General features: G+C 42.4%; 1 protein-coding gene and 1 long non-coding RNA gene across 2 annotated transcripts; both read left to right on the top strand.

Annotated features, from left to right (window-relative positions):
- Positions 1–1,859: 1,859 nt before the first annotated feature.
- On the top strand, positions 1,860–4,671 carry LOC129783204 (ankyrin repeat domain-containing protein 26-like). The gene is made up of 5 exons (XM_055793078.1): positions 1,860–2,082; positions 2,914–3,063; positions 4,049–4,082; positions 4,314–4,452; positions 4,631–4,671. Exons 1-5 carry the CDS (start codon positions 1,952–1,954, stop codon positions 4,669–4,671), a joined length of 495 nt encoding a protein of 164 aa, XP_055649053.1. The 5' UTR covers positions 1,860–1,951.
- Positions 4,672–6,406: 1,735 nt separating this feature from the next.
- LOC129783113 (uncharacterized) lies at positions 6,407–13,656 on the top strand. The gene is made up of 5 exons (XR_008745107.1): positions 6,407–6,613; positions 9,394–9,540; positions 10,700–11,653; positions 12,964–13,120; positions 13,530–13,656. It is a non-coding gene; the product is annotated as an uncharacterized LOC129783113 (long non-coding RNA).
- The last annotated feature ends 10,938 nt before the right edge of the window (positions 13,657–24,594 follow it).

Below are 24,594 nucleotides of genomic sequence, written 5' to 3'. Positions count from 1 at the left end.
GGTGATCTGTCCCCCTGCTTGGAGGTAATCCCCTCCATACAACCCTGAGATGCAACGTACTCAGCTAGAAGGAATCCCAGTAGAGGTGGACAAAAAGATGAACACGTGCAGGTATTGCTCCCCAGCAACATGCGAAAAAATTCATCAGCCGTACATATCCCCTGGCATGTATCCGTTCATATGGAAGGTGAATATTTATGGTTTTTAGTGTAAGTCAAAAGTTGTTGGACAGTCTGTTTTGCCTTGGAACGAAACCATACAATTAAATTTCGCGAAGCAACCCGTGTTTCAAATCCGTGGACAAGGTGAAATGCCATCTGCATGAGAACGTTTCTCATCAGCGCGGATCTTTGCTGTCTCTAAAGCAGTGCAGGCTGGGGCTGTGGGTGCTACTGGAGATATGCAGCCCGCCTGCACTGCAGGAAGGTCATTCTGGTCTGACTGTCAGATGGAGCTGTATGTTGTACAATATTGTACGTGTCGTGCCAAGCTTTCTGCAGGTAAAGAAAGAAGCAGTCGTGTATTTGACAACAGCAATCATAGGTGTTGCTGTGAAGAAATTCAGGGAAAATCTGCGGCGCATGTGATTTTGACTACAACCAAGCTGTAATTCTGACTTGTCTTGGTCACTTTAATTAGTAATGTGTCATTAATTTAAAAATAACCGGTGCAGTTAAAGAGCATGGGTGTTGGTCAGAAATGCCTGGTTTCTCATGTGTAAATTCACCAAGTCAGACGCACTGATGCAAGTGCCTGGATGAATCGGTAAAACAGGGCTGGGCTAGCCAGGGCTGGTACGGGCAGCGTGTGCAGCATGTAGTGGTTTAGGCAATAGCTCTAATTCAGAGTTATGGTGGAGGTGCTGAATGTGCTTGGGTTTGAAAGCACACAGTCTTCGTTAGCTTCAACGGAAACTGCAGGATTCTGCTGTGCAAATCAATGAAACTGTGAGATACAATCCACTGTTCAGGAAGTCAGAACATGTTTTTAAGGAAGTCTCTGTTGGGAGGTAAAACCGCTGCTGAAGCAATAGCAGCGATGGAGCGTGTGTAAAAGAGCCTGGGGAGACCCGCAGCCTTCTGGAGCCAGGCAGAGTATTTCCTGTTCACTTTAGCTATTGGTCATGAAGGGAAGATGCTTCCTACAAATTGGGTTTGTTCTAACGGAAATAGGTGACTTGTGAATAAAGAGGGCAGTGGAGAGTTGTCTTTTTTCCCCATTTTTGGAAAATGGAATGCATTATTGTTCCAGTTTAACAATAGGTGGCACTTGGTTCCAGTGCAAGTAGTTATCTCTTCATTGCCATAAAAGAAATCCATACAATTATATCAGTTCTGATTCTGAATCAAAGAATGAAAATAGCTTCTAAACAGGGTCTTGACTAATAATTCATGTGCTGTGGTATCTGCGTCGTGTGTCTTCATTGCCTTTCACTAAAATTCTTCTTTCCTGTGAAACCAGTTGTGTTTTGTGGGTTTGGGATCTTTTTTTCTTTCCTCTCCTTGTTCGCAGATCCACTTGATTTTTTTCTGGTGGTGTTACAACGAACATTGTGCAGTCCTCCTAACGCTTTGTCCATCAGTAATGTTTTCAATTTTTTCTTGTTCATGTTTTAAGAGACACTATTGTTTTCTTTCTAAGGGCTGTATTTTTGTTATGTCTTGCATCATGAGTGAATTTAAAGTACTTTCAATGGCATAATACACTTTGTAGTGTAATTTTGTGAAAATGCTTCTCTATGAATTACAAAAAAGATCATTTTATATTATTTCAGGGGTAAACCCTGAATTAATCAATCTTGGATGTGGTGTTTCTGTCTTCTAGAAATACGTGAAGCTTAACTTTGTTTTTATGGGTTAAGAAGGAAAAAAGCAAACAAAGATGTTCAAAAGTGCAGGCGGTGGCAAAACAGGAATGTGTGGATAAATTAAATAACATCACTAATCGGCAAATGAAACAAAAGATTACTGTAAGGAAGAATGACTGTTTGAAAATGGAGAATGAAAACATGATAGAAGAAAAAGACAAAAAGATTTTTTCATCTGGGGAGAGCTCAAAATTGATTAAAATGCCAATGAAAGGGTAAGCTAAGGAAATAATCTCTAATTCTTATTTGTAGTACTATGTAAGTGTCTTAGGTTTTCTAATACTGTAGTAGTTGAAGTAGTTTCCTCAGTGGTGAAAGCCATAGTGAGTAGTCCACTGCTTCTCAAAAAATGAAGAAAAATTCTTTTTAGACAAAATGAAGCGTACGATGGAGGTTCAAATTTATTGCCTGCTCTAAAAAAAGAAAACGGGAAACCAAAAGAAAACCCCCACCTAAATTCCTGTGATTTCCATGTCAACACTGAGGTAAAATGCATCTTCAAAACCAGAACTGAAGACTGGAAAAAGCAGTTATTTTTGTAGGAAATGGCCACCTAGAAAAGGAACTTGGGGTTTGCTACTACTCCCTTTTCTAGGTGATTTTAGTGATCTCCGTGCAGTTGGTGTTTTCCTTTTCATTAAGTTAATATGCCCTTTGTCAGGAGAGGGGAAAAGATGATATTACCAAACCAATCTCAAAAGTCTAAAGAAGGCACACGTATTTTTATGCAGACCTAAGCAGGGTTTTTTTTGTCTGTCCTTCAAAGGAATCTCTGCTCTAGGTGCTTTCTGTAACGTGGCTATTGGATATAGTCCAGCTTAACCTGGATCTAGCTCAGATTCCACGTGTCCCACTCACTCCTAGGGGAAGTGTTTTAAATACTTTTGCATATTCCATGATCTTTACAGTCAAGTCTGTGATTTTATCATAGATATTTTTTGTCTCAGTTGTTTCTGGACATCATCTTAAGTATGTCTGTTTCACAGAAATATTTTTTATAAACCTAGTCACTTGGTGATTTTTTTCTTTCTTTCTTTGTAATGCAGTAAAATTGCCCTGAATGCCAAAGGTGCAAAGAAAAGTAAAAGACAGCCTTCAAAGCAGAAGGCTCATCAGCAGATGAGCTCTTCCAGTGGCAATCATGGTCAAGTACCGGATGATAGCACTTCCAGTGAAACATCTGAGGATGAAGGAAGGTATGCATATAAGGAATGTTGAAAATAAAACTTACTTAATGATAAAAATTGGCCTGAGAGCTAGAGGCAAGTTTGGGCTTTTGTTGTGTGTTTAGGTTTTTTGTAAACCTGATGCATATGAAGATTCTTGTTCTTTTCTGTGACCACCTGATATTCTTTCTTGTTCTTTCCTGTTCTTTCCTGTGACTACCTGATGCACTTTGTGTTGACAAACAGTTCACTTTTGTTTAGAGTGCTTTTGAACATGCTCGCCAAGTCAACAATAAGGTCACGTGCACAAATTCTGATTAATTACATGAGTGTGTGCACAGGCATAGAAGTATTACATGTGTTTAAAAAGGGTGAGGTATCTCAGTTTTTTTCACTGCAGGTATCTCAGGATTTTTTGCCCTGCTCCCCGCTCCACCTTTTCTCTTGCAGCTGTGTACCCTCCTGACTTCTTGCCCACCCTGAACTTACTTGTGTGGGTTGTGGCAAAGTGAGAAAGAGAAGTTGTTGACACTGTTCAGCCCTAGCTAAAAATCTGGTGTGTTATCAACACTGTTTTGGTCAGAAATCTAACACACAGCCCTGTGTGGGCTGCTGTGAAGAAAATAAACGGCATCCCAGCCAGACCCAGGACACCAGAGGTTCTTTGACCTGTAGGAGAAGGATTCTCGGTACCGAAGAGAGCTAAACCCCTGGTATTAAACAGGGAATGCACGTAACCGTATAGCTACATGTCTGTAGCTGTAAGATTTCTGTCACTTTGCGTGAAGTTTAGGGAACAGTTATTTCAACTATTTGCTTAATATCTTGCGGAAAAATTAGCCTTCCAGTAGACATTAATAGTACACAATAATTGTTTCAGTCTTGAACTATATCTAGCAAAGTTACTAGATTTTAGTTTTATTCAGTTCTGCAATTAAGTTTTCAAAGCAACTGTAGGTATTATTCATAATGCAAAGTAAGCATTTCAGTACTGAAATATATTTCTGTTTTCTAGACCTGCAGCAACAACCAGGAGTGAAAGGAACGAGGTACTGTAAAACTAGTTTCTTGGTAAACAGTCTCTATCAGCTTTTAATCACTTAGATGGGAGCAGTGTTTATGTAGTGATCAACCAGATGTACAAATTGCTGCTGGTATGCAGCTTTATTGTATTTGAGACAAATCTGTGGGCTGTGAAGGAGAGAATGAATCATTCATGCATTTGTAATGGTCTGTAATACTAGACAGTGGAATTACAGAAAGTACTGTATTTTTTGTAGGTCAGCATACCAATGGAAGTAACTGATGACCCTGGTTTAACTCACTCATCTGACCCAACTTCAGAGGATGTCCGGTTAGAAGCTTCAGCCTACAAGGAGACTATGCTGCTCTTGGAAGAGCTTGGTGTGGTCCATATGGGTATGTTTTCAAGTCTCTGTCTTCAGCTGTTACAAGCTCCCCTTAAAACATGATTTCTTTGTATGCACTCCTAAGTATTTTAATTTCATATTTTGATATAGTATCTCTTTGTGACTAGAGATCCCCCTCAAAAGCTGTGAAACTGTCACCTAACCTGAGATGTTGCCTGCATTACCAGCCGATGTGCCTTACGTTATCATTGGTTCTCTGTCTAGTTAGAGCTGGAGAAGCAGTTTCTTGCAAAGTACAGTTCAGCTCCTTCTAATGTGGTCATCAAAAGTCAGCAAGAGCTTTTTCTCCTTTATATCCCCTTGATGTGGTTTAAGCCCAGCCACACCTAAACACCTAAGCACCACACAGCCACTCACTTGTTCCACCCCAGTGGGGTGAGGGAGAGCATCGGAAAGGGAAAAGTGAGAAAACTCATGGGTCGGCATGAAAACAGTTTAATAGCAAAAGCCACGCACGCAAGCAAAGCAAAGCAAGGAATTCATCCAGCAGGTCCCATGGGCAGGCAGGTGTTCAGCCATCTCCAGGACAGCAGGGCTCCGTCACACATAACAAATACTTGGGAAGACAAAGTGCCATCACTCTGGATGTCCCTCCCTTCCTTCGTCCTCCCCCAGCTTTATATGCTGAGCATGATGCCGCGTGGTATGGCACATCCCTTGGGTCAGCTGGGGTCAGCTGTCCCAGCTGTGTCCCGGCCCGGCTCCTTGCGTACCCCCAACCTGCTCGCTGGTGGGGTGGGGTGAGGAGCAGAAAAGGCCTGGGCTCTGTGTGAGCGCTGCTGGGCCGTAACGAACACATCCCCGTGCTACCAACCCTGTTCGCAGCACAACTGTAAAACATGGCCCCATAGCAGCAACTGCGAAGAAAATTAACACTATCCCAGCCACAACCAGCACACCCCTCAACAGCTAATGACAAAGAGTACAGCAAAATAATGGCTTTGCTTAAAAATAATAAGTACATACATATAACAAATTTCAACTGTCATAAGATGCTTGCATATATGCACAAGGCATTATATAAACATAAGCATCACTTACTAGGGCTCTTAAACTATGCTAAAATTTCATTAGGCAAGTGTTAACCTTGGCCGAAGGCCAAACTCCCCCCCAGTGCTGCCACTGCCCGTCCTTGACAAAATGGGGTGAAAAAGCTTGTGGGTCAGTGTGAAGGCAGGGCTGTCACTTCCCAGTGACTGTCACTGGCAAAACAGACTCCACCGATTAAAATACATTTGGATAGTGAGAAACAAAGACCCAAAACCTGAGAAGGACATGTTGGCACACCCCCTGCTCAAGCTCTGCTGCGCTCCTTCCCTGCCACCTCCCCAGGCAGCGCGGGGAGGCTGCGGTCTGCAGTCGGGACGTAGCAGTTTCTCTCTGCTGCTCCTTCCTTGTCCCTTTTCCCTGCTCCAGTGTGAGTCCTCCCCCAGGCTGCAGTCCTTTGGGGAAAATCTCCTCCAGCCTGGGCCCTCCATGGGTCACAGGTCCTTCGGGAAGGATCCGCCTGCTCTGGCACGGGGTCCTCTGCAGCACTGCGCTGTGGGTATCTGCTCCAGCATGGTTCTCTCCGGGGCTGCAGGGGAATCTCTGCTCTGGCACCTGGAGCAGCACCTCTCCCTCCTCCTTCGCTGACCTGGGTGTTCGTTTGCAGGGCTGGTTTTCACATGCTTTTCCCCTTCTCTGCCCGTGTGGTGGTTTCGCCCTTTCCTACATTTGTTTTTCCTGAGGAGCTGCCAGCACGGCTGAGAGGCTCAGCTGTGCCCTGCGGTGGGTCCATTGAAACCGTCCATGTCCAGCACGGGACGACCCCTGGCTTCTTCTCACAGGGACCTTCCCACTAACCTGCCACCTGCACCTAATACAGCAAAGCATTGAACAGCTTATACATTGGGCAGTATTTGTGCAGCTTTGTGTCTTTTCTGTCTCAAAACAGGTTCTGCTACTTCGTTGAAAATGCAAAACATACTTCTTGAATATGAACAGAGAATAGAACGTCAGAAAAATCAGTATAAAACGCTCTCAAGAGAAGTAAGGAAATTGGAAGATGAAAGGGAGGAGTCACAGTTCAGAGCAGAGAAGACTCAAGATTTGAAATCCGTGTTGGCTCACCAAGAAGCAGAATGGAAAAGGGATATCCAAAGCCTTAAGTATGTAAATTGTGGTCTGATAATGTATTATCTTGGTAGTGGTTTTGTTCCCAAAGACACTGATGGTGCAGGCAACAGGATGAGAAGTTTCCAGTACATAATGTGGGAGGGGAAAAACATCCGGATACCAGCTCCATGTACAGTCTTCTGGATGTTGTTCTAACTTTGTTTTCTAGCAAGAAAAGAGCAAGAGAGTGTGTATGGGGAAATCAGATTTATAAGAGAGATATGAGAGATGGTTGGGTGTGGGTTTTTTTTTCATTTTGTCCTTGCAGCTTCAGTTGGCCTATAATACTAGGATTTCTGGTAACTCCACCCAGTGCAAGTCAAACCAGAGCTTAGAGCATTTGTTTGCTTACCTGTTTGTTTGTTGGAAAGGTCAAGTTTGGGATTGCCCCTTTCCCCACACTCCTGAGCTAGACCCGGAGGTGTGAGGTTTCTCATCGCTGTTGACATCATGTCAGACAGGGGTGGCCAGCAGGCACCGTAGGCAGTTGAGCAAGGACAACTGCAGAGCCCTGGCCTGGGAGGGGAGATCTCCTTGTGGTGATCCCCGGTGGGATGGCGTGGCTGGGGAGCTGGCCCAGCACGGCCAGGTGGCCCAGGCAGAGAGCGAGCTCAGCAGGAGCCACCGTGAGCTGGCAGCTGGGGCGGCCCGCAGCGGCCTGGGCTGTCTGGGGGGCAGCAGTGCCAGGGCACTGGGGGCAGTGAGTGCCCACCCCTCCTCAGGGCTTGCTGAGCTGTGTCTCGAGCCCGGGGTCCGGTTTTTGGCCGCCCAGCCCAGGAGATCTTGCCCAGTCCGTGTGAGGTCGGCAGGGAGATGCCGGGCTGGCCCGGGGGCAGGAGCACCAGCCCTGTGAGGGGAGGCTGCGGGAGCTGGGCCTGGGGGAGTTGGGCCTCCCAGCGCGGGGGAGGGGAGTACGAGGAAGACGAGGCCGGTCCCAGCTTGGCCTGGGTTTGACTTCAGCAGGTGTTCAAAATCCTCAAACATCTGTCAAGTATAAAGAAGTAGTATTTTCATTCTAAGTGAATTCTCCAAGCAGCGTTATATTTATACTTTCAAAAGTTACACTTTTTGCGAAATTACACTAGAAATTACATGTAAAGCTTTTTCCTTGCAATATACTCCATTCAAATACAAATGTTTGTCAGTCTTTCAAGTAATTTTAGTGGTGGTTGATTCTTGTTTTGCAGAATTTCTAAAGCAGACTTTCAATTGGCAGTTCTTCCCTTACGTTGACACTTGATTTTATCTTTTTTTTTTTCTTGTTGACTGCTGCGAGTATATGGGAAAAAATAGTCAAAATAATGATCAAACACAAAGCTGCTTTCTTGTTTGGTTACTGAGGGCACACCATGGACCGTTTTTTACCATGTCAGTGCTTATTGCTGATTGTTTCAGTTGGTAAAGAAGCTGACCTTCCATAAGGCTTTCCTTGTAAGTCAGCTTCAAAACGAAATTGCTGTAGTTTCTCCCAGAGGTAGATCCGACTGAGGTTTAAACCTGTTTTTAATCGTATTCAGCTTAAACCCCATGCATTTCTGAATCTGGTTTTGAACACTGACATCCTTCTGGAGTAAACAGAAGCTGCTTGTTCTGCCTGTGGTCAGCAGTTGTTTTAGACTTACAGAAGGCTTGCTGAAAAATTGTTGGGTCTGCCATAGATAAGTGGCGGGCTGATTCACCAGTATTGCTTCTGGTCACTGAATCTGTAATATGTAGGCAATGCTCAGTATACTAAGAAAATGTATACTAACCATAGTAAAAGTTTACGATGCTTTGATCTGATGAGACAACAAACTCCTTTTTCAACAAAATGGCTGTAATATGAAGATGGGTTTTTTTAATTTTATTACAGAAGTGTGCACACTGGTGTGTGTTTCCCTGTACAAACTTACAAATAACTGATAAATCACTCAAAGTTTTTTTTCTGTATCTTGTACAACTGATACCATGCACAATGGAATGAAGCTAGAATTCTTTAAAAAGTTGAAAAGTACAGTAAAAATATGAACTCTGAAAACATTTAACATTTTTTATGGTTTGAGTTGTCTCTGCAAGTTCATCATGTGGAATATCTACTTTTATATCAGTGCTTTTGTTTCTCAAATACTCCGTTAAATCCCAGATGTTCTTTGAAACAACAAGAAGAAAAGAGGCTCAGAGTAGAAGTGCTGTGTGAGAAAAGGAGAGAAGACCTCCGAAAGAAAGAAGATCAATATTGTGAAGAGATGGAGGAGAAACAGAAACTTGAGTTACAGTCTAGGAATTTAGAAATGGAGTTAAGAACACTGAGAAGGCTCTTTAAACAGGTATATTAAATAATGAATTAAACTCTTTGTCTTATTTTCTGCTTCTTTTCAATTGTATTCCGGTATGCCTAGAGAAGGAGGCGCTTTGTTCACGGAAGAGGCGTTGGATAACAATTGTCATATTTTGAGAACAGTAGAGTACAGTTGGTTCACAATTGGGCTATTCTTTTTTTTTTTTTTGCTTTGCAGTTTATTATTCCTTTTTTCCTTTTTCAAAATTTAGGTTTCATTTGTATTTCAGGCAAAGCCTGACCTTTTTTGAATTACTACAAAACATCCTGTATTTCGCCTTCTTAAATTTTCATAAGAAAATTTAAATTTATTTATTTATAATCATAACGGTGAGGAATGGTTATCATAACGGTGGGGAATCAAAAATGTTTTCAAGTATGCAAGGGAGAATGGGAAGATGTATTGCTAGCTCTGTTTTTTCTTAAGATGCAAGCAGTTTTATTGTATTAGTGTAGGTTGAAGAGGAACGTGATGAAACACAGAGACAGCTCTCTCAGGAAAAGAGTGCCAGAGCCCTTCAAGAAGGAATTTTGAACAACCACCTTGGGAGACAAATGGAACTAGAAGAAGAGACAAGAAGATCTATAGGAAAAAAATCAGAGGTAAGCAGATTTTTTTTCTAATAAATTAAATTTCACCATGTTTGTTTTAAAGTCATAATAAATTTTACATAACTTTTTCTGTTTCTTGATGGTTTGTTTACTGTTTACCATTGTAACTTATCTGGGTAAATACCTTTCTTGTTTTCTCTTATGTCTAAAAGTTCTGGAAAGCAGCATCACTCCTGTATGTACCTGAATTACTTGTGCAAGTAGGAAACTAATAGAAGACACTATTTACACCGTTTCTTAACCTATCTGTTATTTTCCATTTCATAGACATTTTGTCATCACTTTTTAGGCTTTCTAGCAGTGAAACACCTAGCTACCTATGGCAAGGTTGACCATGAAGAAAGTTGTTTGACAGTGTTTGTGTTTCCATTGCTTTTTTTTTAAAAAAAAATTAGTTATTCCCTTATTGAACTTACTTCAAGTATGCCTTTCTTTTCCACCTCCACATAACTAAAATTTTATGATCGACTATCAGCAATGAATTCAACTCTCTGTAAGAGTTAGAGTAACTGGAGGAGAAAAAGCAATCATAAACACTGTATTAAAAAAGATCTTGAAAAGAGTTTACTGAATTTCCTAAAGAATGTGCAGTGCCTGGAAGCCTTTTTGTTCTTGGCTGTGCTGCCCAATAAATGTAGGGTGAATGTGTTTAACTGGAAAAAAAGTTATACATATAATAAAGAGGAAATATACAGGACTATTGCATTCCGGGGGTGATTGAGTCTTATAGCTAACTTTCAGTAATACAAAAGGATAAGTGTTCAGAAGACATTTGAGAAGGAAAATACCCTTTCTAGCCTTGTTTTTACCAGATCTGTAGCACAACTAATTCAACCTTAAAGGCAGTATTATAAAGGCACGCACATACAAGAAAGCGCTGTCATTTTAAAAGCTTTGGTTGCTGGTTTAAGGGGGGGGAAAAATGTAACTGTGTATTTGGGATGTTCATTTAGGTTTTAAGGATATGTTGCACTTCCGTTGTGTACGTACATTGTACATGTGCATGGGTTCACAGAGTAGCTTATTGCCTGAAACTTCATCTTTGAAGTCATGCTTTAGTACTAGAAATGTTAAAATGCAGTTTATTGCTGCAGGTTTTTTGTAGATTCATTTCCCAATTGGCTCTTTATTCATTTTCCCTGTCATTCAGGAATCCAGCACTGATAGAGAACAGGATCTGTTGTACAAGAATCAGTTACTACAAGATGAGATTGCTATGCTAAGGCTAGAACTCACTCAGGTAAGACTTAGGCACCAGGAGGAACAAGGAAAATATTTAAAGGAAAATGAGACCTTGAAAGAAAAAAATGAAGCTCTCAAAAAGGAACTTAAACTGAACAAGGAAGCATTAAGACAAATGTTTTTTCAGTTCAACGCGGAGCTGGACTTACTGAAGACAGAATCTGCAGTGCTGACTTCCAAACTTGAGCAGACAAACAAAAGCAAAGACAGACTAGAGACAGAAATTGAATCATTTTGTTCCTCCCTGAATGCTGCAGTTCAAGAACTTGAACTTCATTTGTCATCTAAAAGCAATGCTGAACGAAGATTTCCCAGAGAACGTGATGAATGCCTTTGCTTGCAAGTCGAGCTCCATCATGACCTCTCTGACGTGCAAGAAACCAACAAGAGCTTGTCTCTGCAGCTGTGTAAAGCTAAAAGCAAAGCTAATAGGCTAGAAAATGAGCTTCACCAGTTGAAGCAAATGCTCAGAGAAAAAGCTTTGCTTTTAGAAATGACAAAAAAGAATTAAGTCAAGGCCAGTGTCGGGCAAAGGAATGTGATCATGCTCGACAACTTGAGAAAGATCCAGTAAGCAAACTTGTAATAAAACAGGAGTCCTTGCAGGAGCGATTGGCCCAGCTCCAGAGTGAAAACTTTTTTACTCCATCAGCAATGGGAAGAGATGCAGAACAAGAGGATCATGAAAGAAAAAATAGTGGATTATGTGCAGGACTGGTTTAATGACATTTTCAACAAACTTAGAGCTGATACAGAAAAGCAAGTTTATCTAATAGGAGAGCGAAACAAGGATTTCAATGCCAAGTGTACTGATTTAAGGGAACAAGTCTTTAAATATGAGACTGACGTAGTAGAAAGACAGGTAAAGTATATGCGTAGAAAGAACAATTTAAAGTTTGTCCATTCTTGAAATTAGTTTGTTCCTACAATGTATCCGGTGTAAGTTATATGCATGGGACCAGAGAATACTGATTTGTTCTGGTTTGTTATGTTTCTCTCGGAATTGCGGAAAGTTTTGGCAACGGGGATATTAGTCCTCAGATCTAAGCAGAGAACAGAAAAAAGGTATCCAAGTCTAAGCTTTGATCAAGAAAGGTGATTCTTCTCTAGAACTTTTTTCCATCTATTTTCCTTAGTCCATGTTATGCCCTATAGAATAGTCTTAAGTATTTGATGGTTTTGATGTAAGTATTGCACTGATGACATGAATGAGAGTGGTATAAAAGGAGGAACCATCCAATACACGAGGGCTGAGAAATGAAGATACAGAGAAGTGAAGTGGTTGGGGATAGATTTATATGAAGCTTCTATAGAGGGGAAAAAATAGGTTCTCTGTAAGCTGCTATCAAGATTGAAGATTATTAGTAATGTCCAGCTGTTGATTTCTGTATGTGTTTTGAGGGTTCTGAGGGGCCTGCCTGTTCCTCAAAGTTCATGTCAGACGGTGACCTTAAGCTTTCTCTTTTATGATGTGTAGCCACACTCCAGCAGTACTGTCAATCATTGTGAACTGTGACTTGCTTTGTATTCTTACTACCAAAATAATGGGTTCCTTTTGAAGATATGTGAGAGAGTGTGTGTGTGTGTATGTATATAGCTATATATATATATGAGCTATCCAGAATTTTGTAAACCTAATCTATCAGTATTTCTAAAACAAGCTGAGTAAGAAGACTACAAGAGGATGTGATTCAACATACCCTTAAAGTGTATCTCAAAGGAGCTTTCAGATATTTGTATTCATTTAATTGTATTTGTATAGTGAAGAAACAGAAGAAAGAACAATCTAACACAAAGTCCTGCCTTCAGTCACCAGAGTAATATTTGCAGTCAAACTGTGGCTCTTAGATCACAACAGATTTCTTTGGGTTTTGTTAGGAAAAAAATACCTGATTGCAGTGTGTTCCTGTGTATTGTTCAAGGAAGAACAATACCTGAGCCTTTTTTATGTGTTAGGAAACAGAAATCCTCATGAACAGCTGCTGATAGTCAAAGGTGCTCAGCTGAGAAAGATGACGAGAGGTCATCATCTGTGCAGATGCCCGCTGGTGGCAGGCAAAATTTCATACTTTTGGGTTCAATCTAGACAGGTCTAATTGTATAACAAAATAAGTTAAAGGCATATTTCATGTTCTTAGAACTTTCTTCATGCTAATGTAACTGTTTCGTTAGGGCATGTTTGGACAACTGCAGCAGGAGCTTGCTGATGCACCTAAAAAGCAATCTATGCCAGAAGCTTCACTTGAAGTTACTACACGCTACCACAGTGACCTGGAGGAAGACAAGCTGCGCTTGCAAAAGGAGTTGGAAAAAAAAGTTGAAAACTAAGGTACTTAATGTCTGTAACTATATGAATAAATCTGAGTGTAGCTGTTGAAAGTAGGAGCAAATGTTGTCCTTTTGCACCACCTTTACGAAAACTGAAGTATAGAGGGAACCAGAGGAGCTTTGCAGGAAAGCTGTAGGGTGATTTTTTGTGCGTGTGCATGTCATCTTATCCCCCAAAGTTGTAACCTCATCCTGTCACTTCTAGAGTATTCCTTCTTCCCACCAGCTCCAGCTGCTGTTCTTGGTTATGATTCCTAAGGTGTGTTTTACACTCCACATCAACCTTGGCCATAGGTCTTGGATGGGTGGAGGAGAGCTTAGGCCTGTTTCTGTGTAAGTTACTGCATTCTCCTGCACTCTTGTCTTTTCCGGCCACCTTACTTTTTCTTCTGCCACTGTTGCTTTCACAGACGCAGAAGCAGAACATGCTGGCTCTGACATCCAAGGACTTGCACAGCACGCGGGAGGAGCACTTGAAGTCAAGATCCCACCTTGAAGAGCGCGTTGCTCAGCTGGACGAGGAGAAGGATGAACTGTTGCAACAGGTGAGCCCAGAAAATTCTCCAGGCACCGAGCCAATACCCAGGAGAACCATGCACCTTCTAGTCAGGTTCTTACATATCATTGTTTTCTGTTATCCCTGCCATTCAGGCTGCGAGTAACTTATCGTTTGGGGGTCATGGAGGAAGCAAATAAAAGCTAGATGGGTGTCTTTGTGTAAGTTCTGGAGTGGCTCTGTTGGGAAGAGTTCCCAGTGTGGTTTGCTATCAGTTGAGCACATCGAGCAAGGCCACAGTTCCCAGTTCTTCCTTGGATTTTGTGTCGTCATCTTCTGACCCCTTGGTTTCTGGGCAGGTTTAAAATGCTTGATGTTTCCAGTGCGTGTATGGAGGAGCTGCTGTATGTTTTCAGCGTAGCGGGAGCTTAAAAGCCTTGCAGGAAAACATACTGAAGGAATGCTGGGTAAATGAACGAGTGCTTGGGAAACAAGCAGCGCCTGCCAGTTGCCAAGGGACAGCCTGCCCCTTTTCTCCTTTTCTGTAGAGGGAAAATGGAAGTACAAAGTCAAAACAGCTGCCAGCTCTCCTCTGGTGTGGCTGAGAAAATACCAAGAGGAGGAAAACCAGCATGTGGCTAAGTAAATGCCCACACAGAAGAGGTGGAGGTAATGGCCGAGGGGAATAAAATGTTGAAGAACTCCAAAAGATCAGATTCCTCCACAAGCCCCTGCCTGCTGGTTGGTGGAAGATCCCATGAAAGCTTTGGATGGATCGATGTTCTCCCATGAAGTGCATACCTACGTAATCCCTACTATGAGCAGAGGCATTGCCAAAAGTGTTCTCCAGCATCTTTTTCACCTGTTATGTCTAGAAGAGGATGGCCTTTGCTTCAGCGAGGGCATCTGTTTCTGTAGTTACATATTGGTCTGTTTGATGTGAAACCTGAAGTGATGGAATATCCTCAGGAATTCCGTCCCATGGCATTCTGTGGAACGTGGCTAACAGATAGAGACGTCCAGCAGCTTCTCTGTGGAGAGCGCTAGATGCGCAGACTGTACGTAGGTATTTTTCCTGTGCTCTGTGTGTGTGATACATCTTTCTTTTCTCTTTTGAAAGTGCGAGAGTGAAAGAAAGGAAGTGAAGAAGCTGGTAGAGTTGAAACACCCAGCTGAACTACGTCTGGACCAAGAAAAGAAAATAAACTTCCGCTGCAGAAAGACTGTAAGAGGTACGGCTTTTTAGCGTGGTGAAGAGGTATCCCTGCATAGAAGTCATGTTTTATTAAACTTTAGTGTAAAAATAGGTGTACCTAACTGTGAGCAGATGCCAGCCTCGTGTTAGTTCTTGCAAGGTACTTCTGTACACCAGCCCCTAGTTTTCAATAGCTGCCAAAACAACTGCAGATGCAGGTTGCCCTGCAGTTCTCCTGGGAAGAAGGGAGTCTTTCATTCCTCTTTTCAGGTGAAATCTGGACTCTCCAAGTGTATGTGGCACAGGAATACTGTTTTTTCCTGGTGATTCCTGGTGTGTCAAGTACATTAAAGATAAAGCAAGCAGTGTCTGTGCTGTTTACATGAGAGTATGTGAAAAAGTCCAGTTTTGTTCCTTTGCTTCATTGTTTTCATGACTAGTTTGCAGTGCAGGTTGAAGAGGCTGCTGAGCAGAGCTACGAAGGAACTAAGGGTGTATGAGGAGAGAGGGGGACTGTCCCAGCTTAATTTGCAGGGAGAAGTGAAGAACAGGTATTCTGAAATGGTCAATGAAATTGGCAGATTAAGAACAAAGGTGAGCTTTATTTTGTTTGGGTTATTGTGGTGTTTTTTCTTGCGAAACCTTTGTTCTTTCTTTATACTTCTTTTCATGTTGTTGATTTCGACTACTTTTTTCTTGGCTGTATTTCTGAAATTATTTGGCTGGTTTTTGATGTTCCTTCTATGGTCACAGTAGTAGGCGACTGCAATACTGATGTAGCTCTTAGGGGTAAAGATGGAAGTGTTACGTACACAGCAGTATCTGCGAGGGCACATCAGGGGTAGGCTGTCCTGCAGATGAAGGGCAAAGCAAGAGCCACAGCAAGGCTGGCAGGGTCTGTGACCACACAGGCCAGGGATCAGCCCCACAGGCCCTCACCAAGAAGAGCAGAAGAGTTCTGGGGACAGTAAGCAGAGTGCGCCAAGAGTGCAGATCACCAGGCCGGTCCATAGGGATGGGCAGGTCTGCAGTCCTACTGGGACATCACGTCCATGGGTGAGGGTCAGAGCTGAGAGCAGTGAAGGCCCAGCACAGGCCTGGCTGCAGCTTGAGGCCGTGGCAGCATCGTCGGGCTCTGACGGATGCATTCCCTCTCGGAAGAGAGGGGAGTAATGCCACCATCACTCGGAACAACTCTGTGCAGTTGGCCTTGCCCAAGGTCACCCCCTGAAGCCTGTCTTGGGCACGAGTTGAGCAGGAGGCAGGTGGGGGTTTGCTTTTCGGAATGGTGTCTTTGCTTCCCAGGGCACAATGCAGTGTGAGGTGATGCGGAAAAAACCCTGTAACTTGTTGGTTACTAGTAGCTGACTCAGTCCGTCTTTCCTGGTCTTGGAGACCCACAAATGGTTTTGAGGTTGCTCTGGCTACTCGGTAGCATGTAACCTTTTAGCTGCTTCTCCGCTTATTACTGAGATAGCTGTGTTTCAAAGTTATGCTCCTTTTTAGAAGATATTATTGTAGAACAAGTCAACTGCCTTGACAGTGGCTCATTTTTAGTTCACAGGTTAGCAGCATATTTGTGTTCCTGTTGGAAGAGTTATTTTGAATGACAGGGAATGGAATTACGTTTGGGCAATTTTAAATAAGTGTAAAGTTTCTATGTATTTTAGAGACTTTCAAGTGTTGACTCTGGTGGTTTCCCCCACTTTTTTAAAAATAAAAGATGATGGGATGTCATGTTTTATGGTTAATAGGTATAGACGATGGATGTTTCTGGAGGGGGAAAGAAGGGGATAGAGCTGTAGTTGACCATTGGGACCTATGGGAAGTCTGATATTTCCTGGAAATCTTTTGAAAACAAACTGTAGCTTTGACCTAAAAAGACTGTCTTCTGCCACCACTGCTGCAAAAGCGGTGTTCTGAACTGCTACTTCCAGATCTTTTAGCGTAATGGAAGAAAAGGGTATCCGTTTCTTGCCTTGTCAGTTCTGTGACAAAGCTTTGACCGTGTGACAGCATGTGACAATTCCTCTGAAGCGTGACACATGGTTTTTTTTCTGATGAAACCAGAATGTGGCTGTGATGTAACTGGGTATGGGTGTGTTTGATTTCCTATGATCGTATGAACATCTCGCAGAAGAATAGCCCTAGTGCTTTTCAGCCTAGCCCTGCGGGTGTAATGCCGCTGGTTTGGTACCTCTTGGTCTGTGACCCACTGCAGAACTGAGGAAGGATGGGAACCTGAGGAATGCTGTCAGAAATTATGTGAAAGCTGTTCTTGTTTTAAAAGAAGAGCCTGGTTTCACTTTTGTTTTAACACTGAATCAGCAGATGATAAATAGTCTTGATGGCCAACTCCTTTACCAATAATAAGACAAAAACTGCAAGAAGTCAATCTGATTTTGCAGGTAAGTTAATTTCTTATGTGTGTCTGTTACGTACTTTTGTTTTGGTTGTCATTTTTAGGGGTGGTGGTGGTGCCTGATTCCATGTGTTACACTGTACTTCTGTTTTTCCTGAAGGGCAGTGGGAGAAGGGAATATGGTTGGGCAAGATGCTTTCATGTGTGTGCAGTGTGCCTGCAGGCCTTGGATCAAAAACTTGCCAAGGTAGATTTTCATTTTGCAGTTCTTGGAGGGGTATCACTGTCCACTGGTCTTGTTCTCATTGTTTAGCCTTGAATGGGTATTGCAACTTAGAGTTGTCACAGCCAGGCATACACATCTTCCTTAGTCATTGCACAAGGGACAGTGCTTAGAAAAGAAGTCACCAAAGCTGCAGGGTGGGGGCTGGGGGTGCGGCATCTCCATAATTTCTTTGAGGAATGCTATGCCCTGTCCTACAGAGATTGTGTTCTTCCATCAGTAGCTTTGATGAGTAATAGTGCTAAGATGGGGGTTCTTTCTGAATGAAAAGAATCATTTAGTGTGGTAGTTCCAGGGTTCTGCCCTGGTCGCTGATGGCAGTGAGGAGGCACAGTTGCCTCGCTGAATAGAGCTGGGCCCTTGAAATTGGGTACACGCAATTGACTGGCGAGGAGAGTTCTCTTTTTCTTTGCGGTGGTTGAAAGTGTGTATCTACTTCAGATGCAGGCAGCCTCCCAGGACAGATTAGAACAAATCAGAGCCAGTCGTCATGCTTTGCTGACAAACCAGCTAGAACACAGAATTGGAGACCTCGAACGTGAATTGGACAGGATAAAAAATACCCAATGAGACAGTATTTTTCAAAAAGAATCTGTACAGGCAGAAGTGGAAAAGTACAAAGACCTGTATCTGGAGGAAGTTAAAAATGGAAGATGCCTAGGAAATAAACTGGAAGGGTAAGTCCATGCATTTTTGGGGTGATAATAAGTTACTACTTTTTCCTCAAGCAGTTTTCTTCGTTAAATACCTTTTCTACATCTGTTCAGCATTATGCATAAGATAGCATATTTGTGATGAAAGTACCTTAAGGCTTCTCCCTGTTCATTGGAACTATCTTCATTTCTCTTCAGTGTTCCAGCCGTAACACCACCAATCATGGGCATTGATAGGATATTTTTGAAGTTGAGTTTGTTTTAACGGGCAGCCTTTTTGCCAGTCTCTAATCTCCTCTTCTTGTTCTAAGTATGGCAGAAAATATAATTTCATGTCCTTTACTGCTTGAATAAGGATAGACATGACTATTAATACACTTGGCCTTTACTAAAAAGGCTATAGCCATTCTTACCTGTAAAAGGAGACCTTTGTAGTCTGATCAGGCTTGAGTGAGTACTCAAGTGTTTGCCTATCTATTTGATAAAATTAGACTTCTCTATAACTCCATTTCAGTTACTTAATAATCCAAACAAAGCGTGGGACTTCTGAGTAATTGGGAGGTCTTGTACTGGTGACAAAAAGAGATTGATTGGCCCTGTGGAAGTGGGGAAGCCCGTCTTCCTATTTTTTTACTAACCTTTAGCCCAACAGCCTTGACAGTCAGTTAGATATACAGTTAAAACTAAAAGCAAGCAGTTTCTGCTCTAACCCTCTTCAGAGGAAGTTAGGACTGCAGCGAATGAAGAGACGGGACGCAGCTTGATGCAAGCAAATGTCAATTTATTGTACAGAAGCACGAGTTTCTATACACTTTCAGAAGCTGCGCGTTTGAAACAGATTGGTTCTTGAAGCTAAGCATTGCATACTAGGCAATCCCCGATTGGTGGTTAACTGCCATCAATTAACAGCAAGCTGTTACCTTTCCTTGGCGCCATCCGTCCCCCACTCCCCTGTGCTCTGTAAACATGTCTCATCATGTTAATCGTTGTCTAGACAAGCTTGAGCACATTCCCCTCAGCAAACGGATTGCCACACATGGTCCTAGTTTCCAGCCCGCTCCGCTCCTGCATCTCCCCCTTCCTGTTGCACAAAAGAACCCCTGAAACCGAGCAAAAACAAGGCATAAGTAATAGAACAAATAAAAAACCAACTAAGACATATTATCAATGTCAAAATAACCCACTGTCTCTGTTCCGTACAATTTTACAATTTCCCCTTTTTGTTTTTGAACAGCTAGTACCAGGTTTGCCATGTTCTGCAGGGCCCTTGAAAACATGACAGCAACCAAGGCAATAGCAAACAAACAATACTGCCAATTGAGTGAATGGATGCCAAAAAGGCTGAAATTTTCTCAGATTTTGATAACATGTTGCTGCAATGGGACGCCTAAAATCCACGCAGCACATACCATCAAAATCCTCAGAGCCATGTCCTTGAACCAACAACAAAAAGCAGTGGCAATTTCGACTCACATGCTTAACTGCCTACCAAACAAGGTGATTTAACTCTTTAATGCTTTCCCTGCTGTTACTCTGGATAAGAGAAGAACCGCTGCGACACGTTCCCATCATAGCCTCCTACTACATTAGCATCTACAGAAAGACAATGATCGACATTCAAAGTGTAAACAATATCAGCTTCTTTTGGATTAACATTATACATAGGTGGAAGGGCACACCAAACAAGAACTGGTTCAGTCAAAAAGTTCGAAATATCGCATGCCTTCTCTGAACATACCTCTGGGGTCACTCCCTTCATTCCCTCTCTTTTTTCATGCAAAGAGAAACACTTTTACCATAACAGAGAAGCCCCTATTTACATCTCTTAGCCCGGACACAAACCGCAGCTGTATGCGCCACCAGGCTCAGGGCAGGAATCATTCATGCAGTTACATAGCTATATATCTCTACAAGCGTGCAGACACCTATTAAACACTAGATAACCATGTTTATCTTTCCTATTCTCCTTCACAATACCTAGTTGTTTCTCTCATTAGTTTCCAGCCCGCTCCTGCATAGGACTCCTGTCCCAATATGCTAGCTTGTTCTCACTTAAGACAACAACAATAAAAGTTAGTTTCTTGCTTGCTTTTACTTCTAAGTCTTAGACTTTTAAATGTTTATGAAATGTGAAGAGGCGGTGAGGCGAGTGTGATTAAGTTCAGCACTATCTTTACTTGTCAAATTCCTGTTCAAAGTCAGAACGTATTACTTGGGAGCAGAACTTGAGCCCTTTCTTCTGGCCTGGTGTCTAGTGCAGAATGGGAGAAGGAGGGAGGGTGAGAAACACTTGAGAGCTTTGAACAGTGTGTCAAAACTAGGTGTCTGCTGGACTTAACCTTCAGTCAGCTACTTAGACGTGTCTGTAATGTAGTGAGCTTAACAGCTCCAAACAGCTCTATCCCGTTTGAAGAGAAACTCGAGCCTACCGGTAGCAAGGTTGCTTGCAGCTTCTTGCTAGCAAAAATTGCACAATGGTGTGATAAGAATCATTTGAAATGAGGGTAAAGGTTGAAGTAACCTGCTACGCTTGGTGCATATTTTAACTTTACCATTTGGAATGGAATGATAAAGAACTAAGAGGAAATTAAGTTGGTATTTTTGAGCTTGGAGCACACTAGGAATGCTGTCTCTGCCTTATTATCCATTAAACATCTGTTTACATAGCGTAGTAGCTGCTAAAGCTACCCGTAGGGGGAAAAACTGTTAGAATGAAGAAAGCTGCCTTGTGTGCAGCTGCCCACTTGAATATGTAATTCCTGGTCTCTTGAATGAAATATAACTTGAACGTAGGAGTGTTTGTGCTCAGGAGATCAAAACCCTTTACACTTCCACCAAAGCTGCTTGTAATGCATATTTCAGACGCTAGCACTCAAGTGTTTAAAGAAGCTTTTAAACAGAAGCCTTAGTTCTAAAGGATCAAGGGACTGGTTTCTTTCTACTCTCTTCCCCAGATGAGTGCAGTGTTACTGCAGTAAACTGTTTATGTATTCTGTTACGCTTGAACTATGAGTGCAGCAATGATATGGTGCCGGGAGTGAAAGAAGGCAAGCTGCTTAATTTGGGGTTTTTTCTTTTATTCTTTAGAAAAGCTTTAGAGCGTCATTAACAATTTTAGTACTGTAATGATTATCAAAATGAAATGTTGTTTTCTCTATGTGATTACATTGGATTTATTTGATCCCTCAAAGTAAAGGTTCTGCTGGTGGCAGAACAACTTGCTTCTGTTCTATATATGTATCTAAAGTGCATGTTCACAGCTGTTCCACCTTTCTGACAAAGTGCATGATGTCTTGTGCCAGAAGCTTTGGTTCCTCAAAGGCAGCAAAATGCCCTCCACGTGGCATGTAAGAGTAAGTGATGTTGCTCTTGAAGACCTCCTTTGCCCAGACCCGTGGTGTATGTACTAGCTCCTGAGGAAAAAGCTGCAACCCCTGTGGGAACATACACTGCAAACCTAGAGGACATTAATTAAGTGCCTTTTTGAAAAAAGTCCTGGGGAAATTCTATAAAAACCTCCTGACTCTAGTAATTGCCACAGTCAGCTGGCAGAGCTTCACCGCAGCGACACATTTTGTGGTTTGTACTCTGCTGAAAAGCTTTGCTTGTATTTGAATCTCCTTGAGTATGAGAATGTTATACCCAAAAACCTCAACAAAACTTTTTTTGGAAATTAAATATGTTCCATTACTAGATCCACAGCTTCTTGATCCTGCCAGAGCTCTGATATTTGAAGCATGATTTCCCTGTGATATTATCACCTGTAAATCAATTCTCCTTTTAAAAACATTTCTGCTAGTTTTCTGATCAGACACTAGACATACTGGTCTTTGTTTTTCTGGGGGCTGTCTTCATTGTTTGGCTTTTGAAAAGAAAACCCAAAAAACCCCAACCTGGTATCTGGTTTGTCTCCTTTTATTTCTCTGATATTGCAATCAGTTCAAGCAACAGACTAGGCATTAGCTGACGTTTCACTTTGAGTTTCCTCTTTTCCAGTTAAATGCCAGGATGGGGTGCTATTCCTTCTATGGTCTCCATACCTGATGCCAGTCTGAGAGAGCTCTGCTGTCTTTCCTGATGAGGGTTTATTTCAATAAAGGAATACCCCATCATCTTTGATAATATTATACAAATAAATCATTTAACTTTTCTGAGATGGCCATACCTTTCTTCAGACTCCTTATCTACTGGTCCCACTACATCATGCTTCTGGCTTCAGGTATTATGGCTGTGTCTACCTTTCTGCAAGTTTCACATTGCACTTGCTTATGGTATTTTTCTTGTTTTCACCCACATTTATTTCTAGAAGCTTCAATTTCAGGGTCCTGTGCTTTACTTTAAGAGGCTTTTTGCAAAGGGGTTCTTTGCCATAGAGAAGTGGTATGCCATTTAAAAGACCTTGAAAAGTGATATTTGTAGTCTCCATCTTTTTTTAAGCGGTTCCTTTTCACTTCCTTTTACACAGCTCTTGTCCCCATGTCTTGCATTCAGTCACCAGAATTCATTGCTTCTCAAACATGGTTGGCTTTTGTTCAGCTATGTTTTTATATGCCTTAAGCAGTCAGTATACAAAGTTCATAGTGATATAGAGAAGGTTCATTACCTGCAGTGTGTGGTTTGGTGGCTTGGATGTGTAAGTATCCAGACTCTCGCAATAGTTCATGTATATTCTTCTGGATGAAAGGATACATACGTCGAACATCTTCCCTAGTAAAGCCTATGAGCCATGGTATATAAGCCCCAAGCATCACGGAAATCATCCTTCTCAAACCTTCTCTGCCAGCGAAGATAAGATTCACAGATCTGAAATCAAGTTAATGAATAGAAGGTTAAATCAAGCAGTTTTCTGTTTCCAAATTTTCTAGAAAATAAGTCTGACGGGAGCTGTAATAGAAGCATTTCACTAAGCCAAATACATAAGCCCTTCACATTTATCGTGATTTCAAAAAAAATTTGGGAGAGTTAAAAATGGTACAGCTGGTGCCATCTCCATCCAGGAAAGTCCTATACTTCATGGCACTGATCAGCTGCTGAAAGGCTGAGCTCCTTCCTTTTCTCCCTGCCAATTTTAAATTTATCTCCTTCCTGATTTAGAATGATGATCCTTGAGGTCTCAAATCAAAATGCAGCAGAGCTTACTTTCATGCCTAGTGAAAGAGAAGCCAAACAGCACTCCATTTTTCTCTGTACAACTCTTCCCTAGATAAGGGAGGCCAACAGCATCCTGGCTTGTGTCAGAAATTGCGTGGCCAGCAGGACAAGGGCAGTGATGCTGTACCCAGCACTGGTGTGGCTGCACCTCGAATACTGTGTTCGGTTTTGGGCCTCTCACTACAAGAAAGATGTGTCCAAAGAAGAGCAACGGAGCTGGTGAAGGGTCTAGAGAACAAGTCCTATGAGAAACAGCTGAGGCAACTGGGCTTGTTTAGTCTGGAGGAAAGGGGGCTTGGGGGAGACCTTCTTGCTCTCTAAAACTACAGGAAAGGAGGTTGTAACAAGGTGGGTGTTGGTCACTTTTTCCCAGGTAACAAGTGATAGGATGAGAGGAAATGGCCTCAAGTTGTGCCAGGGGAGGTTCAGATGGGATATTAGGAAAAATTTCTTCACTAAAAGGGTTGTCAAGCATTGGAACAGGCTGCCCAGGGAAGTGGTTGAGGTATTTAACAGGTGTGTAGATGTGGCACTTAGGGACCTGGTTTAGCAGTGGACTTGGCAGTGTTAGGTTTATGGTTGGACTCAATGATCTTAAAGGTCTTTTCCAACCTAAATGCTTCTATGATTCTATGAAATTTAGAAAGCGTGAGAATGCAAATACCACTATCAATGCAAAGCGCATGAATATGACTGAATGCACAGGGGTGGGGATACCCCTGGAGAAAACAAAGCAGAAGGCGATGAGAGGCAGGGCAAACAGAAGGCAGGACCCGGACCGTGGAGCCAGAAGGTAGGGTAAGAACTGGAGAAACCTTCTCTGCACTGATTCCCTTTGCTACTCACTGTGGCAGCATCTGGGCCATGTTTGTGGTAATAAGAGATCCCCAGTCTTCTCCCTGTAGGTAGTATTCTTTGGAGCCCAATCTATTCATCAGCTTATGAAATTTCTGAGCTTTGCTGTCAAAGCCTGTAGGTAAAGAGAAACAGAGGAAACCTGTTTGTCTTGGTGTATCATCCCCTGGCCAAAGATCATGGTCTGACAGAGGCACATGAGTATGCTGCTGTGTAAAGGCACAGTGTGCTATGCTGCTCTGCCTTGCTCCTTGGCAATACAGTGAACACAAGATGGAAATTCAGTGGAAAGTGGATAAAGTGGAAAGCAGACCTGGTTTCCAGCTACCATTACCTTCCAGATCTCCACAGCCAGCCCCAGAGCCTCAGCCACATGGGTGTTAGCGCAGAGCCAAGCATCTGCATTCACAAACTGCATTCCCTGGTGAGGGCCAGGGATGACTGAGGCTCCAAGAACCTGGCAATTCCAACAGCGCCTTT

This window comes from Falco peregrinus, chromosome W (assembly GCF_023634155.1).
Source record: "Falco peregrinus isolate bFalPer1 chromosome W, bFalPer1.pri, whole genome shotgun sequence".
In the NCBI taxonomy this organism is placed as follows: Eukaryota; Metazoa; Chordata; class Aves; order Falconiformes; family Falconidae; genus Falco; species Falco peregrinus.
This window is presented reverse-complemented; position numbering and strand designations above follow the sequence as displayed.